The sequence below is a fragment of the Macaca thibetana genome, chromosome 10, assembly GCF_024542745.1.
Source record: "Macaca thibetana thibetana isolate TM-01 chromosome 10, ASM2454274v1, whole genome shotgun sequence".
Taxonomy (NCBI): Eukaryota; Metazoa; Chordata; class Mammalia; order Primates; family Cercopithecidae; genus Macaca; species Macaca thibetana.
Window position 1 is genome coordinate 27,950,761 of NC_065587.1, and position 18,027 is coordinate 27,968,787.

The 18,027-nt window shown below is 56.8% G+C and overlaps 2 protein-coding genes across 9 annotated transcripts in view; one reads left to right on the forward strand and one right to left on the reverse strand.

Moving 5' to 3' along the window:
* The window catches only part of GGT1 (gamma-glutamyltransferase 1), a 43,410-nt gene that overhangs the window by 23,696 nt on the left and 1,687 nt on the right, over positions 1-18,027 (reverse strand). For 4 of the 8 annotated variants that reach the window (XM_050746118.1, XM_050746109.1, XM_050746108.1 and 1 more), the window contains exon 1: positions 35-190. The exons of 2 other annotated variants lie outside the window; for them this stretch is intronic. The gene's annotated coding sequence lies outside the window, so the exon portion shown is untranslated. Of the gene's footprint in view, positions 1-34; positions 191-8,351; positions 8,458-18,027 lie in introns of those variants that run through there. 2 more of the 8 variants (XM_050746119.1, XM_050746121.1) reach the window with 2 other exon arrangements.
* Positions 10,231-17,696, forward strand: LOC126929686 (leucine-rich repeat-containing protein 75B). The gene is made up of 4 exons (XM_050746279.1): positions 10,231-10,446; positions 13,383-13,511; positions 14,988-15,103; positions 16,917-17,696. The coding sequence occupies exons 1-4, from the start codon at positions 10,270-10,272 to the stop codon at positions 17,440-17,442; spliced, it is 948 nt and encodes a 315-aa protein (XP_050602236.1). The 5' UTR covers positions 10,231-10,269; the 3' UTR covers positions 17,443-17,696.

Consider the following 18,027-nt stretch of genomic DNA (forward strand, 5'->3'; position numbering starts at 1 on the left):
ACTCCTGGGAGTGCCCTGGCCTGAGCCTCCCCACCTATGATGTTCACCAGTTCAGAGAGGGTGAGTGGCGCCTCTGGGTCACACAGCACTGGGGCACAGCCAGCTGCCCTCACTTCCTGGCTCACCCGACTCCTGGTCCGGTCATCCAGCAAACCAAGGTAAGATTCCCTGCTGTGACCCAGCTCCTCCTTCCCTCCCCTAGTGGCCCGGGGGTGGGTGGGGCGGGGTGGGGGGAGGGAAGGCTTTAAAGGCACAGGAACTGCTCCAGGTGGGACACTTGCTGGCTCCTGGTCCCATCCCTGGGGCTGTGTGATCTGGGACGGCTGCAGGTCTGAGTCTGGCGGGGCCTCAAACCCTGAATGAGAGACCTGAGCTCTGAAGGCCTTGGTGGAGCTGAATGTGGCCAGGTTTCAGTGGGAGGCAGATTAGACCAAAGGTTCCCTGGGAGATGAGGCCACAGAGCTGGGGTGCAGCCAGATGCCCACACCAGGAGGAGCTGGAGATGTAAGCATCTGAGGCCCCACAAGGTCTGAGGAGCCTAGATCACCTCTACAACCCCAGGGCAGGGATGCCTCTCCTAACAGGCCCTCTCCCCAACTTACAGGGCTACAGGCAGGGTTCTAGGAACTGTCACTCCAAGGACCCTGGTCACCTGGGCTGAAGGGAGTCACATGATCCAGGAAGGTCCTTCCTCAACCCCCAATTTCAGGGTTCTGAGCAGACAGGCTGATGGAGGACCCCAGGCAGTTGAAGCAGGGGCATGAGGCCCATTTGTCCATCATGCCCTCACCTGCTCTGCACTATTCAATGAGATGAGATGGGGTGGGTGCCCCCACAGGGCTGGCAGGCCCAAGCCTCTCAGCCCTCAGATCGAGGTCCACACATGGTCTGCAGCTTGCCAGAATTGTCACTCTTAGCAAGGCACATGCTTAAATTCCTTCTTTCATTCCATCATTCATTCTCCCATCAAATCTTGGCCCCTCCAGATTCTTCTCTCCAGGTCTCATGCCCCAACCTGGCTGGGCATGAGACAGTATGGTCACCCCAGGGGGAAGAGCCCTAGGGAAGGGGCAGACACCAACCAGAATAGGGGCCTTGGGAATCCAGCCCAAGCTGGGATTGGATTTGGGGAGGACCTGCCAGGCAGAAGGAACCACCTAACCCTGAAGGCCAGGAAATGGAGCCTTTTCCAGGAAGTGAGGGCTGGGGACCTCTTGACCACCCTAGGCCCTTCCTGAGCCCCGAGGTGTCAAGGCTGGAAAAGGAGGTGGCCGAGCTAAGACCTTCAAGGCCAGGCCAGTCTGAACTTTGAGATCCCTGGGAGGCTGGTGAATGTGTCACCAGGCCCAATAACCATTAACCCTGGCTCACTCATTAAGACCCTGGTGGGTGTCCATTAGCTCCTTGACCAGTTCCAGGAGCCGGGCAAAGGGCAGGGGTCATGGGAAGAAGGGAGTGCTGATTGGGGCGCTAGGTGGAGGCTGGCTGAGCTGGCTCTCTGTGTCCTTGTTCCTTGAGGAGTGTTCCAGGGCCAAGCTGGCCTCCAGCCAGGGACAGCTGCCAACACAGCCCGGGGCGGGTGCCGCCCCACCATTCTAGTGACTTTCATCTCCTTATCACCCCTGTGTGCTGGCACCAGCAGCCCACACTGCCTCGGGGGCCTCAGCCTGACAGGAGGCGCAAGGGGCCAGTCCAGTGCCTGGCTCAGCATCCAGCCACACGGCCCCTCTGAGAAATGGGCCCACCATGGCCTCCAAAGCCCTGTCTGTTTCAGCGGGCTGGGATCTGCCCCAGCTCTGTATCTGAGAAAACAAGCTCCTGGCATAGGAACTTGCGGCCTGAGAGGGGAAGGGACTTGCCCAAAGCCACTTGGCAAGACAGTGACCCACGACACCAGGAAGGCTGTGCAAACCACTACCTGCGACTGGCGTCTCATTGCAGCCCCACCCCACTGTCAGGTCCAGGAAGCTGACCACACTGAGAATCAGGAATCATCCAGAAAGCCTTGTGCCCTGAGTGGGCCATGGTAAGGGTCATGGCGGGGCAGGGTAGGGGGGGCGCGTGGGGGCGTGAGAACTGCAGTCAAGAAGCTCACATTGAGCGAGCAATGCTGATGGGTCCAGATGCAAGCCATGCCTGGCCTATATTCTAGAACCACTGGAACAACATCTGAAGGAACCCTGGGAGCCAGAAACCCAGTATTATCCAGGACATTTTGTGTTCCCTGGTGTCCTGCACCAAGGAGACACTTGGTAAACTGGCTAAATAGAACTGACTTCAAATCCAAGCATCATAGCATTTGAGTTAATACTAGGATCACAGAATCTTAAGTGTTTGGTCTCTGATCTTCCAACATCCCAGAAAGGTTGGCTTACATACCTTCCCCAATGGGGAGCTCACTACCTCCAAAAACAACGGGACTATAGTTGGTTGGCAAGTTCTTTCCAACATTAAGCCCTAATTTGCCTCTTTGTAACACCTGCTGCAAGTGGGCCTGACCTCAGATCCTGCCCACTGTCAAAGGCCACAGAGCAGAGAAGCAGGGGCCACCCCAGATCTTGTACCTGGCCACAGCCTCTCTGAGCCACAAAGACCACACTGAAGGGATAGAAGGAAGACTTCAGCTCAATGAAAGGGCTGGTGTCACTCAGTTGTGATGGAGGGAGGTCAGCACAGGCCAACTGTGGGCATGGGCAGAGCTCCTGTGCCCCCAGAGCCTGGCCAACACCCCCCGTGCCATCTGCAGCATTTGCTATTCCAGCACCTACCTTTGATGTGAGGACATAGGCTGGAGCATGGCCAAGTGCGTGGGCCCTTCAGAACTGTCAGCTTCTGCATGCCTGGGAGCACTCAGCAGCAGGGCTGGCCCGGCCCTTGATGGACCAAGTCCAACTCCCAAACTCAGAGGCAGGATGGCAGAGGCATGGGCCCTAGAGTCCCTGGATTCAAACAACCCCAGCCACTGAAAGTGTGGGTATCTTGGTAGGCTTTCCCTTCCCTTGGTAGGCTACTTTCGAGGCCTCACAGGGTCTGGCCAGGCTCCAACACTGGGTCTGTAGTAGTTTCTCTCCTTTCCTGATGAGCACCTCAGAGCAGGACAGAGCAGAGCTGTCTTCCCTGCCCAAGGCACTCTCCACAGGTAGTATTTATCACATCACCTGCTAATTATCTGCAGTGTCTCAAAGCTCCAAGGAGAGGTTGGGGGTGGAGGAAGACTGTCCATGCCCCAGTCCCGACACCAAGCCATGGCCTGATCTCCAGGAGAGCCAACCCGCTCCTGTCTAAAGACTCCCTGGTGACGCCCAACCCCACCTGTTCACACACAGCCCCCCGTGTCTTCACTGATGCCAAAACTGCCCAGCACTTTCCACACACGCCATGCTCTCACCTGGACTTTTGGGGACCTCCCCCACCTCTTAGCAGCACCTTCCCAACTTCCTTTGCCTCTTGGATGCTGGGCTCAGGAATGCTCTCGCTGACGAGTCTGCATCCCCACTGGCTAATGTTTCAGACGTGCCGGGTGGACGTGCCCAAGCCTGAGCTAAGCAGCTGCCTCCCCAGACCTCCAATGGCCAGAGCAGCCAGAGTCTAGCCCGGGGCAGCCGCCCCTGCATCCTCACTAGTCCTGTCCAGCTGCTCCCACCTCTACACCTCACTCCCAGCCTCACCTGACCGCCAGTCCCCACGGGCCAATCCTCTCACCTGGAGACTCCCAGTCACAGGCCCCAGCCCCTCTGCTATTTCCCTATTGCAGTCCAGGCACTCAGCATGTAAATCTGAGCACACCCCTCCCCTCCTGGGAAGAAAACACTCTAGAGGCCCCCGTTGTCCTACCTTGCTGGCGCCCATCCTTTCCTCTTTTTTTTTTTTCTGGAGGGGTGTGCCTGGATATGAACTATCCTTTCCTCTTGCTCCTTCCTGATCTTTGGGACTTTACACTGGCTGCATTGTCATGGCCTGAGGCATTCTTCAGACACCGATCACAATGCCACCTCCTCCTGAAGCCCTCCAGCACTGCACCTCACTCTGCAGGGCCGGCTGCTACTGCTGCCTCCTCCACAGTATCCACAGTGCCCAACAATCTTCACTGAATGGATGGATGCCAGCTGTCAGGTGGCTGTTTTTACTAAAATGCATCTTCTAGGACTTTACACTGACTCCACCTAGCCACCTGACAGCTGGCATCTCTAATCTTGTAATCCCAGCACTACGGGAGGACAAGGTGGGTGGATCACTTGAGACCAGGAGTTCAAGACCAGCCTGGGCAACATAGTGAGACCCTGTCCTTAATTTTTTAATTTATTTTTAAAAAGGCCCAAGAGGATGGGGTTTGGGGAACTTCATGTGGAGGCTGACAGGAAGGTGAATAAGAACTCATCCACGGCCAGGTGCAGTGGCTCACGCCTATAATCAGAGCACTTTGGGAGGGCGAGGTGGGTGGATGGCTTGAGCCCAGGAGTCAGCCTGAGCAATATAGACAGACCCCATCTCTACCAAAACTAAAAAAAAAAAAAATTAGCTGGACATGGTGGCACATGCCTGTGGTCCCAGCTACTTGGGAGGCTGAGAGGGGAGGATCACTTGAGCACAGGAGGCAGAGGTTGTAGTGAGCCGAGTTAGTGCCACTGTACTCCAGCCTGGGCAACAATAAAAAACCCCAACTCATCCACGTGTCCAACTCCACCAGGACAGAAACTTCTGTACTTGGGAGTCTTCCAGTCCTACCCTATGTATCTCTTCATCTGACTATTTGTAGCCTTTATCTTTTTTTTTTTTTTTTTTTTTTTTTTTGAGACAGTCTCTCTCTCTGTTGCCCAGGCTGGAGTGCAGAGGCATGATCTCAGCTCACTGCAACTTCTGCCTCTCGGGTTCAGCTGATGATTATCCTGCCTCAGCATCCTAAGTAGCTGGGATTACAGGCTCCTGCCACCACAGCCAGCTAATTTTGTATTTGTAGTAGAGACGGGATTTCACCATGTTGGCCAGACTGGTCTCCAGCTCCTGACCTCAAGTGATCCACCTGCCTCGACCGCCCAAAGTGCTGGGATTACAGGCATGAGCCACTGTGCCCGGCCTGTTTGTAGCTTTTAAAGTTTCCTCTGAGCTACTGACTTTAAGTGATGATAAAGTATGTCTGAGGAGAAAATAAAATAAAACATCCTTTGAAATAAACCGACAAACAGGTCTCCCGGAGTTGTGTGAGCTACTCTAGCAAATTAATTGAACCCAAAGAGGGTGCTGTAGGAACCCCAACTAGAAGCCGATTAGTCAGATGTTCCCAAAGCCCAGACTTGTGACTGGTGGGATGAGGGGTGGTCTTGTGGGACCAAGCCCTCAACCTGTGGTTTCTGAGGCCATCTCCAGGTAGACAGCATGAGAATTGAGTTGAATTGGAAGACACCAGCTGGCGTCGGCTGCAGAATTGATTCTTGCTGGGTGTGTGGGGAGAATCCACACATTTGGTCACAGAAGTCTTCTGTGATGATTGTTGTCTTGTGACAACAGAAGGAAAACACAGTAGTTGTGTGTGTGTGTGTGTGTGTGTGTGTGTGTGTGTGTGTTTTGAGATGGAGTCTCACTCTGTCACCCAGGCTGGAATGTGGTTGTGCTATCTCAGCTCACTGAAACCTCCACCTCCTGGGTTCAAGCGATTCTCCTCCCTCAGCCTCCTGAGTAGCTGGGACTACAGGCGCCTGCTACTCAGGCTAATTTTTGTATTTTTTTGTATTTTTTAGTAAAGACGGGGTTTTGCTATGTTGGCCAGGCTGGTCTCAAACTCCTAGCCTCAAGTGATCCGCCCACCTTGGCCTCCCAAAGTGCTAAGATGATAGGCGTGAGCCACCGTATTCAGCCAAAAAACACGGTTTGAGTTGGTTTTTCCTCACATGACCTTATTTGGAAATAGGGTCTCTACATAAGTAATTAGTTAAGATGAGACCATACGGGATTAGAATGAATGAGCCCTGCAGGGCACAGTGGCTCACGCCTGTAATCCCAGGACTTTGGGAGGTCAATGGGGGTGGATCACCTGAGGTCAGGAGTTCAAGACCAGCCTGACCAATATGGTGAAATCCTGTCTCTACTAAAAATACAAAAATTATCTAGGTGTGGTGCCGGGCGCCTGTAATCCCAGCTACTTGGAAGGCTGAGGCAGGAGAATTGCTTGAACCTGGGAAGTGGAGGCTTCAGTGAGTCAAGATCGTGCCATTGCACTCCAGCCTGGGCAACAGAGTAAGACCCTGTCTCAAAAAAAAAATTAAAAATTAATAAAAGAATGAATGAGTCCTAAATCCAGTAGCTTGAGTTTTTTTGTTTTGTTTTGTTTTGTTTTTTTGACAGAGCCTTGCTCTGTCGCCAGGCTGGAGTAGAGTCGCGCAATCTCAGCTCACTGCAATTTATGCCTCCCGGGTTCAAGCGATTCCCCTGCCTCAGCCTCCCAAGTAGCTAGGACTGCAAGCACGCATCACCGCACCTGGCTAATTTTTTTTTTTTTTTTCGTATTTTAGTAGAGACAGGGTTTCACCATGTTGGCCAGGATGGTCTCAATCTCCTGACCTCATGATCTGTCTGCATCAGCCTCCAAAAGTGCTGGATTACAGGCGTGATCTAGCACCCAGCCACTAGAGTTCTTACAAGGAGGCCATGTGAGCTGGGCATGGTGGCACTCACCCATAATCCCAGCTACTTGGGAGGCTGAGGCAGGAGGACTGCTTGGACCCAGGAGTTCAAGACCAGCCTGGGCAACATAGTGAGACCGCATTGCAGAAATAAGGAAGGCTATGTGAAGGCCACACAGACACACAGGTAGATGGTTTCAGAGACTGGAATGATGCAGTTGCAGCCAAGGAAGGCCAAGGATTGCCAGGAGCCATGAGAAGCTGAAGAAGCACGGAAGGATCTTCCCCTGGAGTCCTCAGAGGGAGCGTGCCTTGTCCTATACTTGGATTTCAGACTTCTAGCCTCCAGAACTATTCTGTTGCTTTAAGCCACGGAAGTGGGTTGTGTAATTTGCTATGGCAGGTCCTTACTCTGTCTGTGGTTACACATCCAACAAGTGGCAGCCCAGGGGATTTGAATCCAGGCCCTGAGCCTATACCTGTGATCTCACCCTCCCCACCGCCAAGTTCTTCTGCCTACTACAGCCTCATGACAATTCCTGGCCCTGCAGAAGGTTGACAGCCCGTAACTGTAGAGCAAGCACAGGGGACATCCTGTCTCCACAGAGTATCCATCTGCTTCCTTCCTCCTAGTGAATGCCCCCAAATCATTCTGTATCCTTCTTTGCAGTGGCTACCAGGAGGTTCAGTGCCACCCAGCTACATGCTGAGGTTACATTAACCCTGGGCTGGCCTTTTTTCCTCCTAGGCTTGAAGAATACCACCAGGTGGGTAGAGAAGGGCCCAGAGGCAGTGCAAGGCCAGTTCCAGCCCTGGCTACAGCCCTCTACCAGCCCACTGAGCCAACTGGACCTTGTGTTCCTGTCATTTGAACTGGGCCACTGCATGGATGGCAGAGGGCTCGAGACGCCAAAGGTGTGGCTGTCATCAATTCCTGTCTCCTGGCAGGTCCCACTTGGAGCCTAGTATGTTCCCATTAGAGCCTGAGGTCTAGCTGTGTCCTCCCTACCTGATTCTCCAGCTCCCAACCTCTGACCTCACTGACTCCCTAGGGATGGCAGGGCTACCCAAAAGGATCCAGGGTAAGCCCTTGAGCTCCCACATCAGCCCTGGGAGCTGAGAGGACAATATCGCAATCCCTCCACCCCCTGGGTCTCAACAAGCACAGCTCTGCTGCTCAGGGTAACCCCAGGGAGAGGGGCCAGCAGCCTTCTGTGTCAAACACATGGGCTGGCGAGTGGAATCACGCCCCCACGCCTGAGGGGATAGCTCTGCCTCTGGGGTTCCTGTTCAAGTCAGGTTAGGCCAGAAATTGTCTCCAAGAGCCCATTTACCCTAGGCGCCCTGCAAGCAGGCAGAGAAAAGCCCATTCAAGGATCTAGGCCCAGCCACCACCCTCCCTCTTTTGCTGGAAAAAAACGTCCTCTAGGAACCTCTCAGCCAGGGACACAGAGGGTGGAGGATGAGAGGCAGGGGCTGGGGCAGTTCTCTGCCTTCCACAGGACTCTAAACTCTGGGCACTCCCCCACACCACTGCCTAGGTTGCCTCTTTCATGCCTCAAGGCTCAGCCCTCCATCCCCTCCTCCCTCCCCTCCCCCTGCCCAGTCTTCTCACATTCGAGGGGACAGTGTCCAGGCCTGGCTCAGCCTCTGGGAGGACATGGTCAGGATCTGGGAGCCCTCCCAGCTCTGGCTCCAGCCCTGAGGCTGCAGGGGAAGGGGAGGAGGGCTTACCTGCTGCCTGCTCTGGGCAGGGGGTCTGAGAGGTCCCTAGGGCACTGGGGCTGCTGCTTAAAGCTCTGACCCGGTCTGTCGCCACTTCAGTTCAGCAACAGCGCCTTGGCTCTGGGGGAAGGCACGCAAGGCCGTAATGCAGGTTTGCCAGGGAGGAAACCTATGGTGCCAAGGTGGCCTCAGGACAATACTGGCTGCACTGTAGCGGGAGGAGAGGTTGTTGGGTCCAGCTGGCAGGTACCAGGGGAGAAGGGGATGCAAGTACCACTCCAGCAGGGGTTGGGGGTCTATGGATGGTCAAGGGGCTAAGACATCCTGCTGTCCTCTGTCTTGTCTCAGGGACCCAGCCCCACAGGAAGACAGAGCCTAGCACCCCGCCCTCTCCCTACTACCATCTCTGGGCAGGCAGTGCTTAACCCAAAGGAAGGAACCTTGAATCTTCATAGGGTAATTAACAGACACACACACACACACACACACACACACACACACACACACACACACGGGTGATTGGCTGTTGTCCCTCACTATATGCCCTCGGACGGTGCTCAGTCCTTCCTGCACAACAGGTACCCATCCTCACAGGCTAGACACATGCTCCTTGCTTGAGGAAGTGGGGACTGCAGATAAGTGCCTCAAACATCCCCCACCCAGATGTGAGGGTCCCAGAGCTGGGACTGGGGCTGCAGGGGCCCAGCAGGCCTCCAACAGAGACCTAGACTTCTGTGAAGGGGACCCTGGGAAGTGGGATACTCCTTGAGCAGGGTGGGTCCGTACTTCACCCTGGTCCTCAGAAGAGCCAGGGCCCCCATCTCACCCTGCCTGCCCCAACCCCCCCAACCCCTTATCAGGGAGGAAGACTTATCAGGGAGGAAGCCAGTGGCAGATAACAGCCCGCCTGCTGCCAGCCTGCCCAGAGCTGGGCTTAACGGTTAACCTCACTCTTCATCCGGTTTATTCCCCAGGCTGGAGTCAGAGGTGGGGGCCTGCCCCAAACCAAGAAGCAGGAGGCAGTAAATATTTGCCAGTGCAGGAGTGTCCATGCAGTGTGAGCAGGTCCTACACCACAACTGCCAGCTGCAGGGAAGGTTCCTTTTCTTTTCTTTTTTCTTTTTTTTCCTTTTCTTCTTTTCTTTTCTTTCTTTTCTTTTCTGAGACATAGTTTTGCTGTCACCCAGGGTGGAGTGCAGTGGCACCATCTATCTCGGCTCACTGCAACCTCCGCCTCCCAGGTTCAATTGATTCTCCTACCTCAGCCTCCCAAGTAGCTGGGATTACAGGCGCCCACCACCACGCCGGGCTAATTTTTTGTATTTTCAGTAAAAATGGGGTTTCACCATATTAGCCAGGCTGGTCTCGAACTCCGGGCCTCAGATTCCGTCTGCCTCGGCCTCCCAAAGTGCTGGGATTACAGGAATGAGCCATCGCGCCCGGCCTAATTTTTGTATTTTAGTAGAGACGGAGATTCACCATGCAGGGCAGATTTCTAAAAGCAGGTGGGGGCAATACCTAATGCTGGCACACGCAGTGGAACCCCCACACCCGCCTGGAATGCTCTGCACCGTCAAAGCGACTATTCCCCAGTCAGCACTTGGGCCAGAAGGTAGAGAGGTGCCAAAAGCCACCTCATCTGGGCCGAGCTCCGCGTCTCCCCTGGCAACTGTAGGTCCTTGGACTCTAGCGCCAAGACTGACACAGGCAGGGCCTCCTCCAGTAAGACCAGGCCAAATCGAGGAACCCACTGGCCTCGCTCCGGCGCGGGGTGGGGCGGGCGCTCAGCCTTCATACCCGCACGGGGCGGGGGCGGGGGCGGGGCCGGGGTCGGGGTGGGTGGGGGCGGGGCGACTAGGGGCGGCCCCGGAGGCGGGGTGCAGACCGTCCAGCCTTCTGTGAGTTCGGCGCCCGCCGCGCGGTGGCCATGGGGGCGCGGCTGGGCCGGCGGGCCGGGCCCGAGGCAGGCTCCGAGGCCGGGGCGGTGGCCGGCTGCGGGCCCGCGCCCTACGAGCGCCGGGTGCGGTGGCTCCGCGAGATCCAGTCCACGCTCCGCGAGCGGCGTCCGGAGCGCGCCCGGCAGCTGCTGCGCCTCCTGCGCCAGGCGAGAGAAGGAGCCGGCCGCCCCGGGGCTGGCGGCCAGGGAGGGTCTGGGGGTCTAGGAGGCGCGAGGTTATGGGTTGTGGGCATGTATGGGTCGGGAGGCGAGGCGGAGCTGGTCTTGGGCGCGCACGGACGGGTTCCGAGGGCGCGACGGGCTGCTGGGCGCGGGGTCTTGAGTGGTCTAGAGGGCGGCCGGCTGGAGCGAGGGCTGGGTGAGGCCGGCGGACCGTGTGTGGAGACGGGGGCCGCTGAGTGTGTCCGGGTCTCTGCGGTTTGAGAGGGGTTGTGTGTGTTCAGGGTGGCCCCAGCCTGGAGCTAAAAGCTCAGATTCAGGCCCTGGCAAGATGGGAAGGGCCCCGGGAGGAGTGGCAAGTTAGGTCGAATCATCTTGTATTGAGAGACAATGGAAGAAGGTAGCTTCCCCCTCCTCCAGGATTGGGGAGGCACTGGACCCTGGAGAGAGGACCCAGGGCTGGTCTGCCGGTGCAGCCTCATCCCAAGACACCATGGCAGCCCACACAGAGCCACCGCATGCATCACCAGTTCTCCAGCAGGCAGCTCATGCCCTTAGAGTACACACCCCTAGTATCTGTGCATCACAACACTTGGTCCAGTGGTGGCCCTGCTCCTACACACACCAGGTACACTAAACCCAGATCCCAAGCCCTGGGTCGTCCCAGGATGCTGGTCCCCCCCATCACCTGGGCAAGTCACTTTCCTCACCACCCCGTCCCCATCCCCTGCAGCAGCTGCCACCACTACCTGCCCCATCCTGTAAGCAGGAAGTCAGCCATGCAGGTGTTTGGCCTGCAGAAGGTATACTAGAAATGGGGAAACTGAGGCATGGGGAGACGTGGTCATCCCAGGGTCCACAGAGAAAAAGTGGGGCAAGCCAGGGCCAGAGCCCTTCTTCCTCTCTACCCTTCTCCACCTCCTCCAACTCTGGGTTCAGCAGGCTGGAAAAATGGAGCTGTTCCTTTAAGAGGAGCTGTCTAGACCAGCGGAAGGCAGGCTGGCAGGTTGCGGTCTGGGGCCCTGTTTGGGTCTGCCAGGCTCATCAGCCAGCCTTCCTTCTGGATCTTCCCTAGCTGGCATCTGTGGCAAACAGCAGAGCAGCACTGAATCAGCCAGGCACCCAGAGGCAGGGATCTCAGTCTGGGATGCCGTCTGGAGCCCAAGACACCAGTTGGGCATTTTAGTTGGGAAACTGGAGGAAAGAAGGGTCCTCAGAGACCAGCTAGGTCACCTCTTTCTGTCTCAGAGGTTGGGATTTGAGGTCCAGCCAGGGGCCTATCCTGCTCCATAACCTGCAAGGACCCTGCAGCTGTGACCCACGGACTTCCCTGCCTGGCCCAACTTCCTGTGCTTGGGACCCACGCACACAGCATATCACCTATGGATTGGAGAAGGCCCACATGGGGTCTAGAGGCCCCTCCTGGCTGTGGCTGCCATATCAGCTCTCAATCTCTCCTCTAAAGAGACCCTCTGGGCCAGACGCAGTGGCTCACACCTGTAATCCCAACACTTTGGGAGGCCAAGGTGGGCAGATCACCTGAAGTCGGGAGTTCGAGACCAGCCTGATCAACATGGAGAAACCGCATCTCTACTAAAAATACAAAATTAGCTGGGCATGGTGGCGCATGCCTGTAATCCCACCTACTCGGGAGGCTGAGGCAGGAGAGTTGCTTGAACCTGGGAGACAGAGGCTGCAGTGAGCTGACATCACACCATTGCACTCCAGCTTGGGCAACAGGAGCAAAACTCGGTCTCAAAAAAAGAGAGAGAGAGAGAGACCCTCTGAAAGTGTTCAGCCCCACACCAGTCCTGTGGGAGTAGACAGGAGGAGAAAGTGGAGGAGTGAGGCAGGAAGGCCAGGGCAAGGTCTGTGCAGGCGGTGGGGTGAGGGATGGGTAGGAGAAGAGGCTGGAGGCCTGAATCCTGGCAGGAGTGGTGGGGAGAGAGAAGGGATGACTAGGTGAGCTGGGGGAGAGAGGAGGAGGGCAGAGTGTTGGGGGGTTCCAGGGCTTCTGGCCCCAGTGCCTGGGAAGATGGGCATGGAGGTGCCCTACACTGAACTGGGGCATGGGGCATGGGTGGTGAGGCCGGCTTCAGGGTAGCATGCCTTTGAGACATCTGAGAGAGAGGTCCGCCCCCAAGGGAAGGATCCAGACCTGTCCGCAAACAGATGCTGGCAGCAGCTCAGGAAAACCAAGGGATAGGTGGGAAGGCAAAGGGTCTGAAGGGAATGCTGGGGCCAGGGGAATTTGAGGGGTCATAAGAAGAGCAAACCCCCGTCCATAAGAGGAGAGACCCCAAAGAATCCCACTGATAAGCCCTAAGCCCAGAGAAGGCAGTGTCATAGCCTAACACTTTACCTCGAGGGAACTGGTCTAAGGGTTCTGGAATTCACTTATCACTTCCCTGATGGCTCCCATGTCCCTCCCCTCTACTTATCCAAAGGGTCCACGAAGGCCAAGTGGCTTACACCTGTAATCCCAGCACGTTGGGAGGATCGCTTGAGCCCAGGAGTTTGAGACCAGCCTGGGCAACATAGTGAGACCCCATCTCTACAAAAAATTTTTTTAAATTAGCTAAGCATAGTAGTGCCTATCTGTAGCCCCAGCTCCTCAGGAGGCTGAGGTGGGAGGATCCCTTGAGGAGGCAGAGGTTACAATGAGCCGAGATCACACCACTGGACTCTAACCTGGGTGACAGAGCAAGACCCTGTCTCAAAAAATAAATAAGTAAGGAAAAATGAAAGGGTTTGCCCACCACTGGACAGTTGGCCCATGGTCGCCTGTGGGGAGAATACAGCCAGCCTTAGGGAGGAGATGGAGACAGGAAGGGGCATAACCAGCATCTGGCTGGCTGGGGTGGGACCTGGAGATGGGAGACCCGACTGGCTCACTCAACTTTCTCTTCACCACTCACTCACAGGACCTGGGCCTTGAGGGGTCCCTCCTTACTGACATCCTCTACAGAGATGTGGCCTTCCTCAACCTGGTCGACCCCATCTCCCATGACCTGCTTATGAACCTGGCCCGGGAACTGCAGTGCCCCAAGAAGGTGAGGCTGGCAGGCATGGGCACTGGGCTGGGCACTGTGGTGGACAGGGGCCAGCAGAGCCCAGGGCTGAGGTCTGGGAAGCTAGGTCCTTCTGTGGCTTGCTGTATGGCCTTAGGCAAGTCACAGTCCCTGTCTGAGACCTGCTGCCAGCATCAGTATATTAGGCTGGCCACCAGCTACAGCAAGTGTAAGCTGTGCTTTGCAGGACCCTCAGAGTCCTGGGCAGACCCGTTTTCTGTGTGGCAGCACTGAGCACCAGGCCTGGGGACCCAGGCAGGGGAGACTAGCTGGGCAGAAGTCATATGGGGACCCTGAGGGACACAAACTGTTCTGAGAAATCCACTAACGGAACCAGACCCCCAGCCTCTGAGTTCCTGGGCCAGAAGAGAGCCGTCCTTGGCTAGAGCTCCCTTCTGTCCACCAGTCTCCATCCTGTACAGACACCCTTGGGGACAGGTGCTCACTGCTTCCACCCACAACAGCTGGGGTCATAAGCAAGGCCCTCCTCATTGCTGGGGTGGAGTTTGCCACCTGCAGCCTCTACCCCACGGCTGCCCCACTCTGACAGCACCTGCAGATGTCCTGCCATGAGCATCGAGCCGCCATGAGGCTGCCATGTGACCAGCCACTGTCCCCCAACTCCTAGTCACAGTGAGTCCCGCACCAAAACAAGGGTATCCGCTATGGGCCCTGCCAGCTCTGAATGCCCAGGTCTCTGCATAGTCAACCCCTAGGACTCTGAGCCTACCCCACAGCCATCAGAGGAATGGCCAGGGCTTGCAGCTGCTGTGTGTGCCGCCTGCTCCTGGGGCTGTTCACAGAGGGACTGGAGAAAGGATGCAGTGGAGCATGCTCAGTGCCAGCTTTGTGGGCCGTGCACCCTGGATTCCGCCCTGAGCTGGGCCTCTGCAGGAGCCCAGTTAGGACTAAGAGAGAGCCAGGCGGTGGTGCTGTAGAACATTACATCCCCCAGCCCTGTCAGCCCAGACCCAGACCCCACGGGGCAGTCTCGCTTGGAGAGTGAGAGGAAGAAGAACATGCTGACCTGGCTTGTTCCTACTCCCTGGGATTGGCGTCAATGGAACAGGGCTCCCTCGAGGGGACTGGTCTGGTCTCCTCCCCCTGTGGCAAGTCCCCGAGGGGTGCTGAGGGTGGGCAGGCAGCCGGCTGATAGCCCAAGACGCTGGCCCTGGGCCTGAGGACAGGGAACAAGGGCCCATTGTCTGGGCTTCCTCCCACCGGGCACTGCGGGACTGGACCAGCCTGTCCAGCTCCCAGAGGGCAGCCTCCCCTGGCTCTGTGCCAGGCTACAGCCGGGTTGGGGGGTGGGAGGGGGAGGCCCTGGTGGGCAGCTCAGTGATGCATGGTGCACGGCTGTGCTGACACACACACTTGGCTGCCCGGGCCCCTCTCCCCAAGGCCCTGAGGTGGGCAGGAGGGGCTCAGGTTCACCATGGTGACGCTACCCTCCCACAGGACTACGAGCTCTGGAAGTCCTCGGAGAAGATCTGCCGACAGCTCATCTACCACCTCACCCCTCACTCGAAGCAGCAGCAAGGGTCCAGCCTGTGCCAGAGGAAGACCCAGAGCTGGTAAGGGGAGCCTAGCCACTGCCCCTCCTCACTGCTGTTCCAAGGTCCCTTCTCAGGCTGCACTCTCACCAAGAGGCTGGTGCTGAAATCCCACCTGGTGAGGCCCTTACCTGGTCCACATGAGGGCCCTACCCTGGAAGTCAGCCTGACATGTGGCAGCAGATGCTTCCCAAGCCAAGCTGAGCCCTGAGTGACCCGTTTGCCATTTCCCATGGGACGGTCCTGCCTCCTGCCATTCACACGTCCCTCAATCCCTGGCCTCTTACAAGACCTGGACACCCCAGCCCTCCACCCAACAGCTGAGGTGACCTCAGAAGGCATCTTCAGCTAAGACTTCCCAACAGGTTGTGGGGGAGGCAGATTCTGGATAGTGATTCTCATTTTAGAGGGAAGGAAACTGAGGTTCGGAGAAGTGGCATACCTAAGGCCACACTCTACCCTGATTTTCCTATACCTTGTTGGGAATTCTTTGCCACTGCCAGGCTGCCTAAAGCTGAGGCCTCCGTGGCTGCCCAGTACCTCCCTCTGCCATGGGTCCCTCTCAGACACTCCATCCTGGAGTGACTCTATCCATGGAGCTTCACACACAGGCTCAGCCCAGAGCTGGCCACAGGCACCCAGGCCCAGGGGCCTGAACTGCTGCCGGGAGCTTACCTTAGCAGGCCTCCCCGTCTGCCCTCCCACCTTGGGCCTAACAGGCCACGCTGAGCTTGGACCGCACAAGGTTGTTCCCTGCCATGGCAGGTGGGGGTCCTGAGGGTGTGCTCACTGCTGTCAATCCCCCAAAAGGCCTGTCTGCCTAGTTGGCTCTGTTCAGATAACTGGGGAGAGACCTAGAGGGTTGGTGGGGCTGGAGGGGGGGGTCCTTTCTCAGTCTCTGAACTTCCCTTCCGAGAAAACACAGGAAGCCCTCCCCCAGGGCAGGTCCCCAGCCTGCACACCCAGGACCTCCCCTCCCACTACCCTGGGCCTGTCCCTCTCTAGCCCTGGTGCCCTGTATAGCCTAATAGCCATCCCTTTGTAGAAGAATTTCTCCCTACTCTAAAAGAATCGACCTCAGAAGTGGCACAGGGAAAAAAACATGTGGGCTCAAGAGTCAGAGCATCTCAGTTTGGGGATCTGGTTCCCCGCTTAGTGGTGTGTGGCCATGGAAGAGTTATCTCACCTATCTGAAAAATAAGTGAGATGTCAATGTAACAAGTGTGGAGATGCTGGGCACACAGTGAGATTTCAAATAATAGTTCATGAAGATAGAGCCTTACTGTGTGTGTATTCAATTCTCACAACAACCACGTCCCATTTTCACTAAAGGGGAAACAGAGGCTCTGAGCATTGCCCATGGCCACCCACTTAGAAAGTGACAGTTTGGGCCAGGCTTGGTGTCTCATGCCTGTAATCCCACCACTTTGGGAGGCTGAGGCGGTCGGATCACCTGAGGTGAGGAGTTCGAGACCAGCCTGACAAACATGGAGAAACCCTGTCTCTACTAAAAATATAAAATTAGCCGGGCATGGTGGTGCACGCCTGTAATCCCAGCTACTCAGGAGGCTGAGGCAGGAGAATCGTTTCAACCCAGGAGGCAGAGGTTGCAGTGAACCGAGATCGTGCCATTGCGTTTCAGCCTGGGCAACAAGAGTAAAACTGTCTCAAAAAAAAAAAAAAAAAAAAAAAAAAAGTAAAAGAAAGAAAGTGACAGTTTGAACCTGGCTTTGCCAGACCATAGGCCTGGGCTTTTCCTGACAGGTTACTGTCTCTGGTCAGTGGGGGGACTGCCTGGTTGCCTAGTCCATCCCCGCCTGCCACCCTCCCACAGCCTCAAGGGCAGCCTCCAGAAGACTCCACTGGCAGAGGAGACTGTGGACCTCTCAGGCATCCCACTGTCGGTACGGGACGTGCAGCACATCACACACTATCTGAGCAGCCACGGTGCTGTGCTGGCGGTGCTGGACCTGAGCTTCACAGGGCTGAGTGATGAGCTGCTGCACCTGCTGCTGCCCAGCCTGTGGGCGCTGCCCCGCCTCACCCAGCTCCTGCTCAACGGCAACCGGCTGACGCGGGCTGCTGCCCGCAAGCTCACCGACGCCATCAAGGACACCACCAAGTTCCCTGCACTGGCCTGGGTAGACCTGGGCAACAACGTGGATGTGGCTTCCCTGCCCCAGCCCCTGCTGGTTGGCCTGCGCCGGCGGTTGAGCCAGCGCACCTCACTCCCCACCATCTACGAGGGCCTGGACCTTGAGCCTGAGGGTGGTGCAGCCGGAACCACCACCCCTGCCTCCACCTGGGATTCCACAGGTGCTGGGCTGGGACCCGAGCCCCGGGCCTGCTGCACCAGGTGACCCACCACCCACCTGGCTCATTGCTACTGACTTGTGATGCCCTCAAGCACATGGTAGTGGGCCATGAAGGTCGAGGAGGACTCACAGGCCCCCAGAGATCCAGTGCAAATGCTCAGCCTGAGATTAAGGGGACAGAAGGAGAATGGACTCATAGGAGGCCAGGAGGCCAGCCCCGGCTAGAGGCTCAGGCTTCCCTCAGTGGGAGGAGCCCCAACACCCATAGTGTGGACCCCGCAATAAAGAGTGACACCCGCCTCTGCTTTTCTGCATCACCGATCTCAGGGTCACTGAGCAACAGCCCTGCTGCTGGGGTGGGGAGAAAGGGTGGCTGTGTCTATCCAAAAGGGAGGGACAAAGGTCACACTGACCTTCCCCCAGGTGTTCCTTGAGGAAATCCCCCATGGAGTCTAAGATATGGGGGTCCTGGGTCCATCCCTGTGGGCTGGGGAGTTAAAGGAGGCCTCCAGGGAGCAGGCCCTCACAGCTGGGCAGCGCTTGGGCTCCTTGAGAAGGGGAGCTGCGAAGGAGCAGGTTGGGAGCCCCAGGAGGAGCAAAGCTTTACATGGAACCCCACAGCAAGCTCAC